Consider the following 15,183-nt stretch of genomic DNA (forward strand, 5'->3'; position numbering starts at 1 on the left):
ACACAAGTAACTTATAGCTGCACTGCTTTGTTACTGTTCTAGACAATCTCTAAAATGTGAGAATTCGTCAAATCAATTATTGGACTGGTGCAATGTTGTAAGTCACTACACAACTCCCTAAATTTTTAAACTCTATGTTCTTGCGATATGTAAAATAGTGCTGCCCCCTTTGGATTAATCAAGTATCCCTTTTATCTTGGAGCTTATGGGACGTAATTGATGCTATGAAAATGCATTGCAATTAGCTCTTTAATTAAGGGCAAGATGTTTAATGAGGGTGCCATACAAGTTCTGTCCCTCTGCGTCACATCCCTGGGAATGAGTGAAACCTTTGTCACTTATGAATGCTCATTAACCCTTTGACCTCCTCAGAGCTCAGTCCATTCTCCACATTGAACAGATGACCAAACTCATTGGCAAGCGTTCACAAATAAATTAATTTCTCTGCATTCTGGGAGACTAACTTTTTATTTCTTTCCTTGTTACTGCATTTTTTTTCTTTCCATGACCAAGACAATGTTACTTATAATAGAGCATGTATAAAGTCAGCAGATGCATGTTGATCAACAAAGTGCGGGTATCAAATCTGTAATGCTTGGGCACAAAGTGTTTTTGTTTGTTTTGGTTTCAGTGTGCAGCATCACTCATAAAGTGTTCTTCACACTGAAGTCCAATTTAGAACAGAGAACCAGCAAAAATTAAGAACTGATTATTTAAAGGAACCGTTCAGTGTAAAAGTAGTCAGCATTTCACCAGAACAACCTGATTCCAAATGTAATACATGATTGTTGAAATGTTATGGTTTGTGGCTGCTTTGTAGCATCATGGCTTGGGCAGCTCATCTTTGAATCCACTATGAAGTCTTATTGTATCAAAAATAAAAATTCTGAATGTGGGAAATTTCTCTCACGCTTTATCTGAGGTTGGTAGACCGTTATTATAACTGTGTACTAGGTGGCGAGTACTTCATAACCAACGTGATGTTTCCGTCCCCACTGGGATCAAGGTAAACATACCTGCAATGATTTACAACATAAATACCCACCCCTCACGAGTGCATACAGGAAATGGCTAAATGCTAATTTGTATTTAAAATGAAATTAGCATTTGGTCATTTCCTGTATGCACTCATGAGGGGTGGGTATTTATGTTGTGAATCATTGCAGGTATGTTTACCTTGAAAAAGGTCCCAGTGGGGACCAAAACGTCACATTACTTATGCATACAATACAAAAGTTTGTTTGAATGAAAACCCCAGTGTTGCTGGTCTTTCTTCAGTATAAGTATTCATTTACCTTGCACCTGGGTGATCATTCTCCTGACCACTCCTCATTTTGCACAGTTTCATTACGCTGGGATTCACGGTTTCATCCAGCTCAGGCCGTGGAAAAGCCATCAGCGTAGTAATCAAGTTTTGTGATAGAGGTGACACCTCAGTGTCACAGTTTACAGATAGCAAGGTCTTATGAGGCTGACACTCAAGATGTTATTTAAATCATCACTGAAAGTTCATCGTATTTATAACACGGAGGTAAATTGCCAGTAACTGGAGGAGCCGAATATGAACAATTCTCATCAAAATAACTATGTTTGGGGATAAAAAGAGGGAAGAGTAAGTGGAGTTTTCTCCATCTGCCTTTTCTGCAGAGAAAACATGTTTATTAGCCTCCAATCCACCTCATGTTGCAGAAGCAAAGAAAAGCACAGTATCCACCTGTTTATGTGCACCATGCACTTGATAGTAACTATGCTGCATATATTTGTGAAAGCACAAATGGGGTTTAGTTAAAGGGACACTTTCAAAAATCAATTAATAGTGCTGCTCCAGCAGAAACCTTCAGTTTTTCAAGAGAGCAAACGTTTTTTTTTAATGTTTAATTTTGAAATCTGACATATTGTCTGTTTCCTATGTGTATCAGTCATGTGACTTGTGCTCTGATAAACTTCAGTCACTCTTTTTACTGCTTCACTGCAAGTTGGAGTGATATGGCAGAACAATGGGAAAGTAACCAGATAGTGGCTCCCTGGTAGATCTAAGAGCAGCACTCAATAGTAAAAATCCATGTCCCACTGCGACTCCTTCAGTTACATTGAATAGGAGAAACAATAGCCTGCCTTAAAGCAGTTCTATCCTCAAGTTCTGGCTCTTTCTGAAAGCACATGACCAGGCAAAATGACCTGAGATGGCTGACTACACACCAATATTACAACTAAATAAAAAATACACTTGTTGGTTTGGAAATTAAATTTTACATTGTACAGTGAATTATTTGCAGTGTAAAACAGTGTAATTTAGAAATAAAAACTACACCATAAAAATCACAGCAGAATTCCTTTAATGTTTTAAATGTTTAAATGTTTTATTAGTAGATATGAGGTATCGTAATCCAAATCACAAAAAAGGTTTCTTATCAAGAGAATTCTTTATCACAAGCAATAAATTGCATACCTGTACTTGAATTTGACATGTTAAGTAGTCTTGGCCATTTAGCAACATAATTATAAGGGACCAATTCTCAAACTTGAGAGTCAAGGGGAGATGTCAGAAGTGTGTAAGAATGAAGTCCCGTGAAGCCAGAATGTGATACCAGGCACCAAGAATATACTGTCGGGCAGTAATGGGGGGATAAGCAAATGCTGAAACTTTACTTGTGCTGAGAGGCACATTTTCAGCAGGCAGGGGGTAAGCCTGCAGATGAGCCTATGGAACATTTGTGCTGATGTTCAAGCAGGCTCATTCCAAGCAGTTCACTGCCCTCTGACTTGTGTGTATCTCATCGAAGATTAAGCTCCTGCAATGTAGCATTAATCCTACATCATTAAGGGAATACTGAAGTTGGGAATGCTAAAGCTAGCCATACATGCCCAGAATTTGTTTTGCAGTTTGACCTATTTCGTCCATATTGTCTGTCCAGCTGAACACGTCTGCTAAGACTTGCACATATAATCATCCTTCCAGATTGCAGATGATCAAACATGTTTGAAAATGTCATCAAACGACAAACAAAGCAAGTTGGTGAGTATCACTAGATACTCTCCGAATGCAAGCCAGTGTCCCGCAAGACCAAGAATTGTCAATTACACATTTTTTTCCTTGAAAGGTTAATTTAATGTATAGGGCAATGACACACATACTATATAGTGCTTTGTTGCCAGCAGATAATTACCTCTCTCCTGAAGAACAGTGCACCCCTTACCCTTTGTATTTATTCAAATCACTGCATGTAAAATACTGTACATGCAAAAATACACCATAAATGGAAGAAATTTCATCTTCCACATTATCCCGCAATAACGCTGGAGCATTTAAATGTGTATACATTAAATTTGAACCGCTGAGACTCGGTATGCAATTATATATTTTTTCATACTGCATAGCATACCACTCTGCTTTTGTGACTAATAAGCAACAGATGGTAAAGAAGTCCTGTTAATAATAGGAAGGGTGAACTAGATACTTACCTTGTGTTACACTTAATCATGACCATCTGTCATCCCAAAAAAACAAACAATATGATCCTCAGGTAAACCCAGGGACTTCTCACCCAGATGTAAAAAGTTGTATAACAGAAGTCCTTTTCAAATTCGACGTGAAACCCACATTTTTTTTTCATTCCAACATCCATACCAGTTATAAATGCTTTATAAACAGCCGAGTGTGACATTCTCCTAAAATTAATTTGGATCTTTTTAGACTAAAGTAATCAACGCAACTTTGTATCAGAGCTTCTATGTGTGTGAATGTGTTGTATCTACTTTGTAGTCTCTCTCACAGACCTAAGCACAATATGATGTAAAAGGTTTATAATGTCTGTAAATTTGGAATAAATTTGGAATATGGAGGTGCTAAATAAAGAGAGAATAATATCTAGTTGCAAGTATTATGGACGCCACATTCAGTAGATTGTGTGGCTAGTTTTTTTTTTGAGCAGGTTGTGGGTCACATTAAGATAAATAACATGCTTTGGAAGGTTTTATTCTGTATATACTTTTCATACTGTAGTGCATTTTCAGAATGTGCTGCCTAAACTGCCATCTCTTTCTTGTCAGCACGCTGATGAAGGGAAAATGTGCAGTATGTAAGCTGTGCTTTTGTGTGACCCCCAGTCTTGGAGACATTGCTCTGTATGAATAGTGGAGATTGCTCGTTAAGTAGAGAGAGGTGCTGGGCACATTTCATTCCGGTTTCTTTTGTCCGCTTTCTCTTGCTCTGTTTCTGTGTGGACGCTGCCAGCCTCCCATTAACTCTGGAGCCAAATGACTGTCAGCTGGATCCCTGCGCTTCCTATTCCTCTGTGTGTTTAATGAGTTTGCATTGTGTTGGACTCTGCACTCAGTCCTATCCTGAGAACTGCAAGGATTCCAGTGAAATTCACGCACACGTTTACTAGCTTTGTTTGTACCTACTGTATTCCCTGGATTTAGAATCATATTCCCAGGCTGCTAGCTGTCTCGTATTCTTGTGCAAAAATGCTTTAGTCTACTTACAATATATAGGCAACCGGAATGTACCTTATAGCTTGTGTCTGAGGGATTATTTTCTATTCACTTATTTTAAAGCTACAGTGCCATTCATTGTAAAAATAAAACTGGGTTAAAAGACTGTAAGAAATAATAAATGTTCTAATATAGTTAGACAAAAATGTAAAGTATAAAGGCTGCAGTCAACGATGTCTAATATAATAGCCAGAATACAACTTCTTCTTGCTTTGCTGCTCTCTAATTTTAGTCTGTCAGCAACTTGAAGGGGGTCACATGGGACATAACTGTTCAGTGAGTTTACTTTTGATACTTAGCTGCAGGTCTGATTCAAACGCGAACTAACTGAACAGTTAAGTCCCATATGGTCCCGTTTCAAGTCACATATTGGTTACTGACTGCTAGCAGGTTACAAAAGTTTAATCACATGCTATTCTGCCAGTTGAGATCAACAGTGTTTTAAACCTCTAGTTCAAAAATTACAAACATAAATGTCTTCCTAGCACACACGTGATGGCTTCATCAAGGGCCTACTCATTGACTTCATTATATTCCCTAATGGTTAAGCCCATTTTATGATCCCATATTTAGCTACAGATTAGCCTGAATTTTAACCCGAAGAACTCAAAACAGTTCACATAATGCTTTAAAATGTGAGTGCAGCTGCCCAGAAAGCTTCTATTTTGTAATGTTTCAGTAGCTGCACACCCACGAGGTGAAACCCCATAGTTTAAATAAATGAGAACTGTTCTCGGTGGCTCATGGGAACTGGAAGTTGTTCCAATAATAAACAAATCAAAATAAATGCAGTTAGTGAAAATTTATATCCAGTGTCTGAAACATTTACATTTTAGTGAGCTAAGGGGCAGATTTATCAAGGGTTGTATTTGAAAAACGTTGAAATTCAAAAAGACATACCGAAATTAAATCAACGGGTTTTTTTTTTGGCTGAATAGGTCTGTTTTAGATCAAATAGGTCCGTTTTTAATCGAATTTGAATCGTACTAATCGAAGTAATAGTCCTCCAATTTGACTCTAAATAGGTTCTAGGAGGTCCCCCATAGGCTAAAAAAGCAATTCGACAGGTTTTAGATGGCGGATGGTTGAAGTCGAATTTTTAGAGACCATACATGATAAATTTCGAAATGCGTATTTTTGAATCTTATTCAAATCAAATTTGGACTATTCCCCAGTCGAAGTACACAAAAATTAGTTTGAAATTAGAATTTTTTTAATTCGAATTTTCACTTCAACCATTGATAAATCTGCCCCAAAGGTTAATACTTTTATAAGGACCTTATATATGAACTTAAAAAAAAGTTTGTGTGTGTGCCAACAATCCAAACACTTATTTTTAATATGTATAATTTAGAAGTAATTGAAGAGTTTGGTTTGCGTAACTTGAATCTCTGTTTGTTGTTTTTATTGGCAAAAGACAAGTCAACATTCAAATGTATATTGTATATATTTTAAGCCACCTCCTTCAATTTTCTTCAATTTCTTAGAGCTCTTATGCAGGCCCAGCCGCCCTTGCCTTCAGTGTGTAGTATGTGCAGTGCTTTTTTTTTTTTTTTTTTTTTTAAAAAGGCTTGGGCATGTCCTGTCTAGTTTTTTTATTGGTAGCCTGTGCATCAGTGCTGACCTCCTACCTTCTACTCGGGACCAATAGGAAGTAAAGTATGCATTTCTGTAGAAGCACTTGGTTTCCTAGTAAACGATTGGATTTGGCACTTCATTCATTTAGCTTTGAATGCAATAGTAAGGAACTAAATAATGTTATAAACAATTTCAGATGCCTTCTTTCATGACTGGGAGAAAGAATGCAGTGACGGGGGGTCCTAACAAATAGATTCGATTTTGTGTGGTTGGAAGAGGGAGCTGTGTATGTGTCATATATTAATCAGACAGGTTTAACAGCATTAGAACAAGTTTTTTGCTAAACATGTGAGGGTTAGTAAAAAAAAACAGACTATTTTATTACATATTTCTTAATCCACCAATAAATCCATAATTCCAGTGATGCTCTACGGGGATATTACTTCTCAACTTCTAAATATACGGAGAGGTTATAGAGGACATGCTGTCCTTATCCTTCTGTCTTCTAGTTGCTGTAGCACATGTATTATTATTATTACAGCAATAACCTTATTTCTTATGCATTATGATTACTGTATACATTTGTTATAGACTGTATATAGTATAGTGGAAGGGATAACCCATTTAACTGGTAATAGAGCTAGAATATTTAAGCTTGCTTTGCTGCCTGTCTTTTGTTGAGCTTCACAAGTGCCATTTTATTTATTTATTATTTAGACTGATTAATACGGAAGGGATATGCATAGTTTTAAAGCTGTGTAATGACATTTTGTGAAAAAGGTACTCTACAACCTTGTCTACAGTTCAGCTTTGCTGGAAAATGTACAGTATACTTAAACGTATGCAATATATATGCTGTTATTTTGTGTCCATTTCTGCCTGATAAGGTTTTAAATAGACAAGTCTTGGTTCTGGCAATCCAAAAAAAAAGGCATTGACTTTTTTTGCAGATAGCCAAATGATACCCAGGTCCAAACGGAAGCTTTAAGAGTATCCAATGTCTTTCTGCAAGAAGCACCCAACTATTTTCTAGAATAAACACAGGATGCTGAGCTATTTGAGCATGGAGCCAAAAGTCATGCATGTAATATACTTTTAAAGCACTGACCCTTTAGTTTCTAGTCTGCAGCAAATCAAAGCTGTATATTCCCAGGACCCTACAACTGACACTGAAACCATCAAACAGTAAAGAGAACTGCAGCTGGTGTTTATATAGATATGGAAGCTGGTGTCATACGCCACACTGAATTTTGTTTTGAGACCCATGAGTGTACATATTCCACTTTTAGCTTGAGAGAAATATCAAGAGGCATCATGGCATACTGTATATGTTTTGGTATTGATTAACTCTAGCATTTTTTAAATTTGCATTTTCCACAATATACACAATGATGTAGTGATACATGCAAAAGCTTAATTTTCTTAAAAAAATAAAATAAATAAAGAGGAAATGCCTTCCCCTTTAGACAAAACATGGAGTGTTTGTGTATTGTAATAAATTTAAACTGCATCAAAGTAATCTATGATCTGCCCAGTCCTACACCCATTTTCTTCTGATTGGATTCTGCTGCTTCATTATACATTTTTCACAGGGGTCATGTTTTACCTTCAGCTTGCTTTTAAATAAAACTCCCAAATGGTTGCAATATTTATAATTTTGTTACAGAAATGCTACACTGAAATGTGTAACAGATTTACCCAATAGGTTCCAAACCTGTAGCATATGCTGGTTATGTAGCCTTTATACAGATTTAACGGGAGAACGCTGTTCATGCTTGTCATTTCTGCAGATGTGTGTATTTCATTTTATGTGTGATTCCAAAGTATAAGTATTAAGTTTCATCTGATTTCATGGTTGATGGTAAGTGACTCTAATTTGGTTAAGTTGATTCCAGCCTTTAGTAAGTGAGCAATTATAGATCCTATTCTAGTACTGCAAGAAATTGGATCAGGCCTGCCCCTCAGATGAGTTTATGGGGTACTACAGTCAGAGGACCTTTGGCAGAGGAATGCCACAAAATGAAAAGGTGTGATTTTGAGGTTGTCGCCAAATAGTAATTGCTTGTAGAATGGGTGGGGGTAGGGTGTAACATAGGCTAAATATTGCCATGATTTGCCTTGGTTGATTAGTAAATTTTTATCGGAACCCCATTTTACTTTTTGGCAGGGTCCACTATCCAGGCACCTCAGGAGATGGGTAAAGAAAAATTTGGGACCCCTTGGGGCAAGGACACTGTTAACTTAGTAGTACAGTGTGCCATAATTAATTATGGCAACCCTCTACAGTATTATGTTGGATCAGATGGAATATTTCATTGCAAGGGTTGTTTTTAAGTTTTTGCCCACATACCAGAGATCTTAAGTGTGTAAACTAGGAGGGCACCTTATAAATTGCCTGTGGCCATGCTATACAGTGACTGTGGGAAGATCTGCCGCTTTAGATTAATGTCACTAATCCAGTTATATTTGGCATTCACAAGTCCTAGAGTTTTCGAGCGAATGTTTTGGATCCCTGACTTGCGGAGACTTTCCAATTCTGACAGCTAAGCTTTCCTCTGGAGAAATCTGTGAAAATTCATACTTATAGTCGCAAAATCATACCATGTACAACACACTGCTTGAATGGTCAGTGTGTGAATTTTGCCCTTGGCTTGCTTTCAGAGCAGTGTTTCTTAACCCTTTTCTCAGAAGACCTAAACTAGATTGCAGAATTGGCTTCAATACCCAAAAACTGGCACTTAGCACTAGTTATGCACTTTTTTGAAATTTTTAATGAAATTTGTTTCCATTATATGGGGAACAACCTCACTCTTAGGTGTAGAAATCCTCCTTAAGGGAGTATACAATATATTAAAGTAATTTACATATCAGTATTTCTTTTGGCACCTACAAAATTATAAAACCATATTCCACAATATATTTGTTATAAAGCCTGCCTTACTCATGGATAGTTTTTTATATTTTTTTATTGCATTTATCTTTATTTCTTTGGCTGTGATTGTTGAAAAAAGATGTGCATCTATCCATACACAGTACCTTTACACATGCGGCCAATGGCTAATGCCCTAGTGCCAAGTTCATTTGCTAGGCAAGTCAGCATGTGTGTTATTTAATCTCCTGGCTGTAAATGTGTAGGCCGTGTGTTCTCAGAAAATTCTGAGCACTTGAACACTGTTATATCTAGGCCAGTTTACTTTTTCTAATTAGGACTATTCCGTCTGTAGCTTGGCTTATTAGCACAGCAAATAGTCACATGTATTATGTAATAGCAACATTATGGAATATGCAGCCAGAGGGTCATTACTGACTCACTAGATACAATATTCACAACAAACCTCAAAGAAAGGTCAGGGATGGAATTCAAGAACAGAAGGGCTGGCAAGGGCTGAAAAATAGAAACTAAGCAGCCAAAAGAGAGATGCAGAAAGAGACGGATAAAATATTTCAAGGGGGCACGCTTGCAAAGATTGATGGATGAGGCAAGGGGCATATTATCATTTATATTAGTCTGGGTACCATGACTGGTATAGAAAGATTTTGAACGGCTATATGGTAGGATGGGAACTGGATGGAATGCCAATTATGGAGGGCAGGATAAGACTGGAAGAGTGCGGATGGAGAGCAAGATATGGGCATGGAGAAAAAGATGAGGGCAGACTGTGGATGGAAAACAGGATAAGGAAATGCAAACTGTGGATGGTGATCAAAGTGGGTATATCAGAATGGGGACAGGCAGAGTGGGCATAGGAAATAGAATGGGCAGTGGGACTGAGGAGGAGAATGAGAGCAGGCAAAGTGGGAATGGGGATGAGGATGAGGACAGTCAGGGTGAGATTGGAAAGTAGAGCAGCAAGTGGAAATGAAGAGTTGAAGGAGAGCAGGCACAATGGGGAATGGAACGAGGGCAGGCAGATTGGGGATAGGAAGTAGAATGGGTAATGGGAATGAAGAGTAGAATGAGAGCAGGCACAGTGTGGATTGGGGTGAGGGAAGGCAAAGTGGGGATAGGAAGAAGAAGTAGAATTAGTAATGGCAATGAAGAGTAGAGTCAGAGTAGGCACAGTGGGAATGGGGAGTGGGCATAAAGATTAGGATGAAAGCCGGCTAAATGGGGACTGGGAGTGGGATGAGGGTAGATGATATATGAATGAAAGTGTTGGGTGACGGACCACAAAAGTAATATTTTGCAGTTTAACATTGATAAAGCCTTACAATGAAAATTTCCATTTTGTGTTCACATTTATAAACATTGATCCTGCGCTTATTTTTGTTTTTTTTACATTGTTAATCCCATTCCTTTTCACATCTCTAATAACTTATTTGATCAGAGGGACTGCATTTTTTTAGCAAATGATTCAAAAGTTATATCTATACTTACTACTTATTCTCTATGCCACTACCTGCATGTTATAATTTTACTATGACATTGAACTATTATGTGCTCTAACAGGGGCTCTATAATGCCTTGAATTTCTCTTTGGGATATTGTATTGAATATACTATATACATGGAAAAAACAGCTCTCTGGATGAGTGGCTGCAGGATAAATGGTACATAACTAGAACATGAGGGCACAGCAAGGTTGGGAGCAATTGTGTCTGATTATAGGGTTGCGTTGCGATTTCCTTCAGCACACAACAAGCTGATTTCATGCTGAATACCATAGCAGATGCTACAGGAATGTTTTGGGTACTAAAACCAAACACAGGGCTAGGAAGACACTCAAATATGTGCTATGCACTTTCTCAAATATTTAATTACTGCCTTATTTCTATCAGGGAGAAGTTACAGTCTTCACAGTTCCTATGAAAACTTTGATTTGTTCTCTGAGCCACTACAGATTTCTGGTATGTGACACTATGTATACACATTTGTATTGTGTCTGTGTCACCAGATCCTTACACCTGTGCTGTTGTGTGCACCTAATAGTGATCATACCCAAATAAAACTCTGGGGTATCCAAAAGGCTTTCCAGCATTGCTGATCTTTAACTCCAATTATCTCCAATTAGCCAAAGGAGGCTACAGCTGGAAAACTGGAAAAATATTTTGGATAACCTGATCTCATTTCCTGTGTCTTCATCATTTTCCTACAGATGATGTAATCATTAAATACAGTATGTGGTGTGTCTCTGTCTGTGCAGTAAATTGGTATTTGAAAATTCAATGTGGAAATGTGCCTGTTCCATCATGTTCCTTTTTGTTATACCTACTAAATGCAATTGTTATTAATGCCCTGCCTCTTCCAAAGCTGGCTATACACAAACCAATGTAATAATGTGAAAATAAGTTTTGTTTTTTTTTCGTATGTGTGTGTGTGTGTGTATGGTGGTCCAACATTACCAACTCCTATCCATGTACTTTTGATATCCGTCATTTTATAGATCATTTATGGTGAAATAATGAAAAATGACATTTTTAAACCTATCTACCACTGTATGATTAATCAGGAGATGAGAAAGTGAATGGGAGCCACAGCCCGTGCAGGTAGAATATAGAAAAGGGGCCATGTGCTATATGGAATCCACCTATTCAACCTGCAGGCACATTTGACTGTTACAATGCAAGTTCTATCTGTGTTGAACAACTTTCCTCCAGTCTGTAGAGAGACAGTGATATGGTATATTTGTTGTGTAAGTTAAGAAATAAAGAATAAAAATGGTATTCCAGGTTGGCTGTGGGAACAAAATCTTTAACTTTTGTAAATATAGACTCCAATAACTGGTCTGTGCCAAAGATCTGATCTCATGGGGCTCTGGGCAGACACATTGAGAGTAAACCAAATTATCAACACCTGCCTGTAGGGTTTTCCAGTCAGCACAAAATTTCTTGTTGGCCTAGCTCTTAAGTGTTTATTTATTTTTTCCTTTTAAAGGGGTGTACGCATCATCATGTGTTCACTTTCACATGGTTTAAATTCATGCTCCAAGGAATTTGCAGCACTCCCAGTAATAATGTAAAACTGCCTTTATTTTTCACATATGGCACAGCAGCTGCTGTGCCATATGTGAAAAAACAAAGGCGGTTTTACATTATTACTGGGAGTGCTGCAAATTTCTTTGGGTTTTCCAGTCAGCCCAATCAACTAGATAATCCGGGATGCAGTCATATTGGCCCCATTACAGGGGCTATGAAGCTGCCTATTTGGTTGAGATACCCACTTGCCATGTCAGTAGGCAATTTTGTCCAGTGAATTTATTTTTTAATGTTCTTTTCAACCCCCACCAATTTAGCTGTTCTACTCTTGTGTAGATTCTCAGGGCCCCTAATCCTCCCCCTCAATTCCTTACTCACTGTCCATTTCATCAAATCAGAAAGTGTTTGTGCAAACACGTTTTTATGACTGCTCCTGCTTGATCTGTGACAGCCCCTAGTCTGCTATGTGAAAGCCTGAATTGTAAGTAACGCTTTCTTTTCATCCTTACCTTCAAATCTCAAAGTGAAATTTGTTAAAACCCATGCAAAGCTACTTGCTTAGACTGTTTCCTGATATTTGTTCAACCTTACATTAGTTCTTCTTATTAGTGGGATTGGCTGACTAACCTGTCACTGTCTTCATGCCACCATGGACTTGTGTGAGACTTAATTCCCACTTCCCACTCACTGCGCGTCCTGCTCTGCATTCTCCTGGTGTTCGGTGTAAATTCTCTCTAATGAGATTCTGTCTCTAACAAGCTCACTTTATTAATTTTTACAGTTTATTAAATGCATAAAGTAGAATCTCTGTCATCTGCTCTATATCACCCAGTACGGGGAAAACTGCATTAAGTCCGCAGGCTGATGCTGCAGTAACTTCAGCAACCCACAGCAGAGCCAAGGTGCTAAATTTATTTGTCTATACTGTTTAGTATATCTTACTACAGTACACACTGTCCTTGCAGTTGCTAAAATGTTTTCGGATCATTTTAAACGGTCCAATAGTTATGATAGTTAAAATAGAGTAGTGCTGATCTGGCTATGAATTTAGCATTTTCTTCTTTAAAAAATCTAGGTTTTCTGCCATTGTGACTTTATTTTCCTCAAAAATGCTAATAGGTTGATACCAAGAGTTTTTTTCTTTTATAAAGAGTAGGAGTAGGGTTTCCATCTCACTGGTAAAAATCTTAACTAAAGCCAGTGTTTTGGGGAAGAATGAGAGCACCAGAAGGACTGGCGAACCCAATAGCACATAATATGATGTCTACTTATACTATGCAAAAACGAAGGCCAAAAAAATCCACTTTCAGAGCTTGCACAACCCATCCAAGTTGGCAAGATAAATTCAGGTGCCAAAGATATTCTGGATTAAAGGAGAAGGAAAGGCTTTGTGCACTTGGGGGTGCCAAATGTTAGACGCCCCAAGTGATTGTATTGACTTACCTGAAACCACAGGCCGGTGCTCCTATCAGCAGAAAACTGCACCGGCCCAGGGTTATACCAGTGAGTACCATGGAGCGAACCTCTTCAGTCTTCCTCCTTCTTCGCGTGGCTGTGCATGCACAGTAGAAAGAAAATCCGAACTTTAACTAAAAAGTCGGCTATTTCGTTCAACTGCACATACGTCTGCCCCGGGAAACTTGAAGAAAGAAGAAGCCGGAAGAGGATCGCTCCGTGGTGCTCACTGGTATAACCCCGGCCTGTGTTGTTTTATTTCAGATATACTAACAGTGGGTTTCATACAGAAACCCTGACCACAGTAGTCTGAATGCTCTGATGTAAAGATAGCTAGAATCTCATCCATAAAGCTTGACCGAACTGCTTTGCTAAGGAAATGAAAGACACACTGCGGTTATGTACCACAACATTTAAATACTGATTTTCAGGAAATGATGCAATTTATCATGTAAAAATAAAATTTTACTTTGGGTCATGCTGGTTGATACAACAGAAGTTCTACTATGAAGCTTCCATCATTCCCTACACAACCACAGACTGTCTAGAGTGGGGGTGCTGTTAAAGAGAAATCAGGGCAAAATGTCGGATGGCTCTTTTAAATCCAGTTTGAAGGTCATTTAGTCTAGCTTGGTGTGAACACTTGTTTCTTTGCTCCAGATATTCTTGGAATGCTTACTAAATTACTTGTATAGCAAGGTTTTTTATATATGTGATACCATATTTTAGGTAAGAAGGGACCTGCCTAATCAAAATCAAAATGGGGACTTGAAGCAAAATAGTATAAAAACCACTTCTTAGACCTTATGTCCTTGATTGTGATCTATCTGGTGCACCTTCCTCTTATACCATGAGCAGAATGTGAATCTACCTAGTACATAAAAGACCTTGTGCCTATAGTGCTCATATATACAAGTACTGAAAAGGAACAATGAATATACATTACACACTTGTATCTCCAATACACAGAGTAACAGATTGATACTGATCTTATTCCCCCATTGTTTCTTTGTTACAGTAAGTTAAATGTGTATTTGTGTACAAATAGAACACCGGGTTAACTGTAATGAACCAACAGAAGAACAGCACTGCATCTGCAAATCACAAAAAAGCAGTATCAATTTCCATAGTGCAAAACCGCTAATTAAACTTTATTTTGAGATTTGAATTCTTGACAAACTGCTATATAGAAACAGACTAAGACAACTATTATTAGAAGCCATGGGAAGGGCTCTAACAGGCTGGAGGACATTGTGCCAGAACATTAACAAATCGGAATCATTGTCTATATGTGCAAATGGCTCATGATGCGATGTGAGAAACTGTGGGTAACTGTATAAGCAAACAGAGTGGATATTAGAAGAAGGGATGCACCAAATCCAGGATTTGGTTCGGGATTCGGCCAGGATTCGGCCTTTTTCAGCAGGCCGAATCCTTCTGCCTGGCTGAACCGAATCCTAATTTGCATATGCATATGCAAATTATGGACAGGGAGGGAAATCGCATGACTTTTTGTTACAAAACAAGGAAGTAAAAAATGTTTTCCCCTTCCTACTACTAATATATGCAAATTAGGGTTCCGGTTCAGTATTCAGGCGAATCTTTCGCGAAGGATTCGGGGGTTCGGCCGAAATCCAAAATAGTGGACTTGGTGCATCCCTAATTAGAAGGTTTGCATATAAAACTGTACAAATGGCAGCATGCACAAGAATCTAAAAGTATTGTACTGAAATGGATA

At 38.1% G+C, this 15,183-nt stretch overlaps 1 protein-coding gene across 8 annotated transcripts in view; it reads left to right on the plus strand.

Annotated features, from left to right (window-relative positions):
- cadm1.S (cell adhesion molecule 1 S homeolog) overlaps window positions 1-15,183 on the plus strand; it is a 117,500-nt gene that overhangs the window by 50,874 nt on the left and 51,443 nt on the right. Inside the window, exon 2 of one of the 8 annotated variants that reach the window (XM_018227745.2) lies at window positions 10,854-10,922. The exons of the other annotated variants lie outside the window; for them this stretch is intronic. Coding sequence (XP_018083234.1) covers window positions 10,854-10,922 — 69 coding nt within the window. The remainder of the gene's footprint in view (window positions 1-10,853; window positions 10,923-15,183) is intronic. 8 annotated transcript variants of the gene reach the window in all.

The sequence above is a fragment of the Xenopus laevis genome, chromosome 7S, assembly GCF_017654675.1.
Source record: "Xenopus laevis strain J_2021 chromosome 7S, Xenopus_laevis_v10.1, whole genome shotgun sequence".
Taxonomy (NCBI): Eukaryota; Metazoa; Chordata; class Amphibia; order Anura; family Pipidae; genus Xenopus; species Xenopus laevis.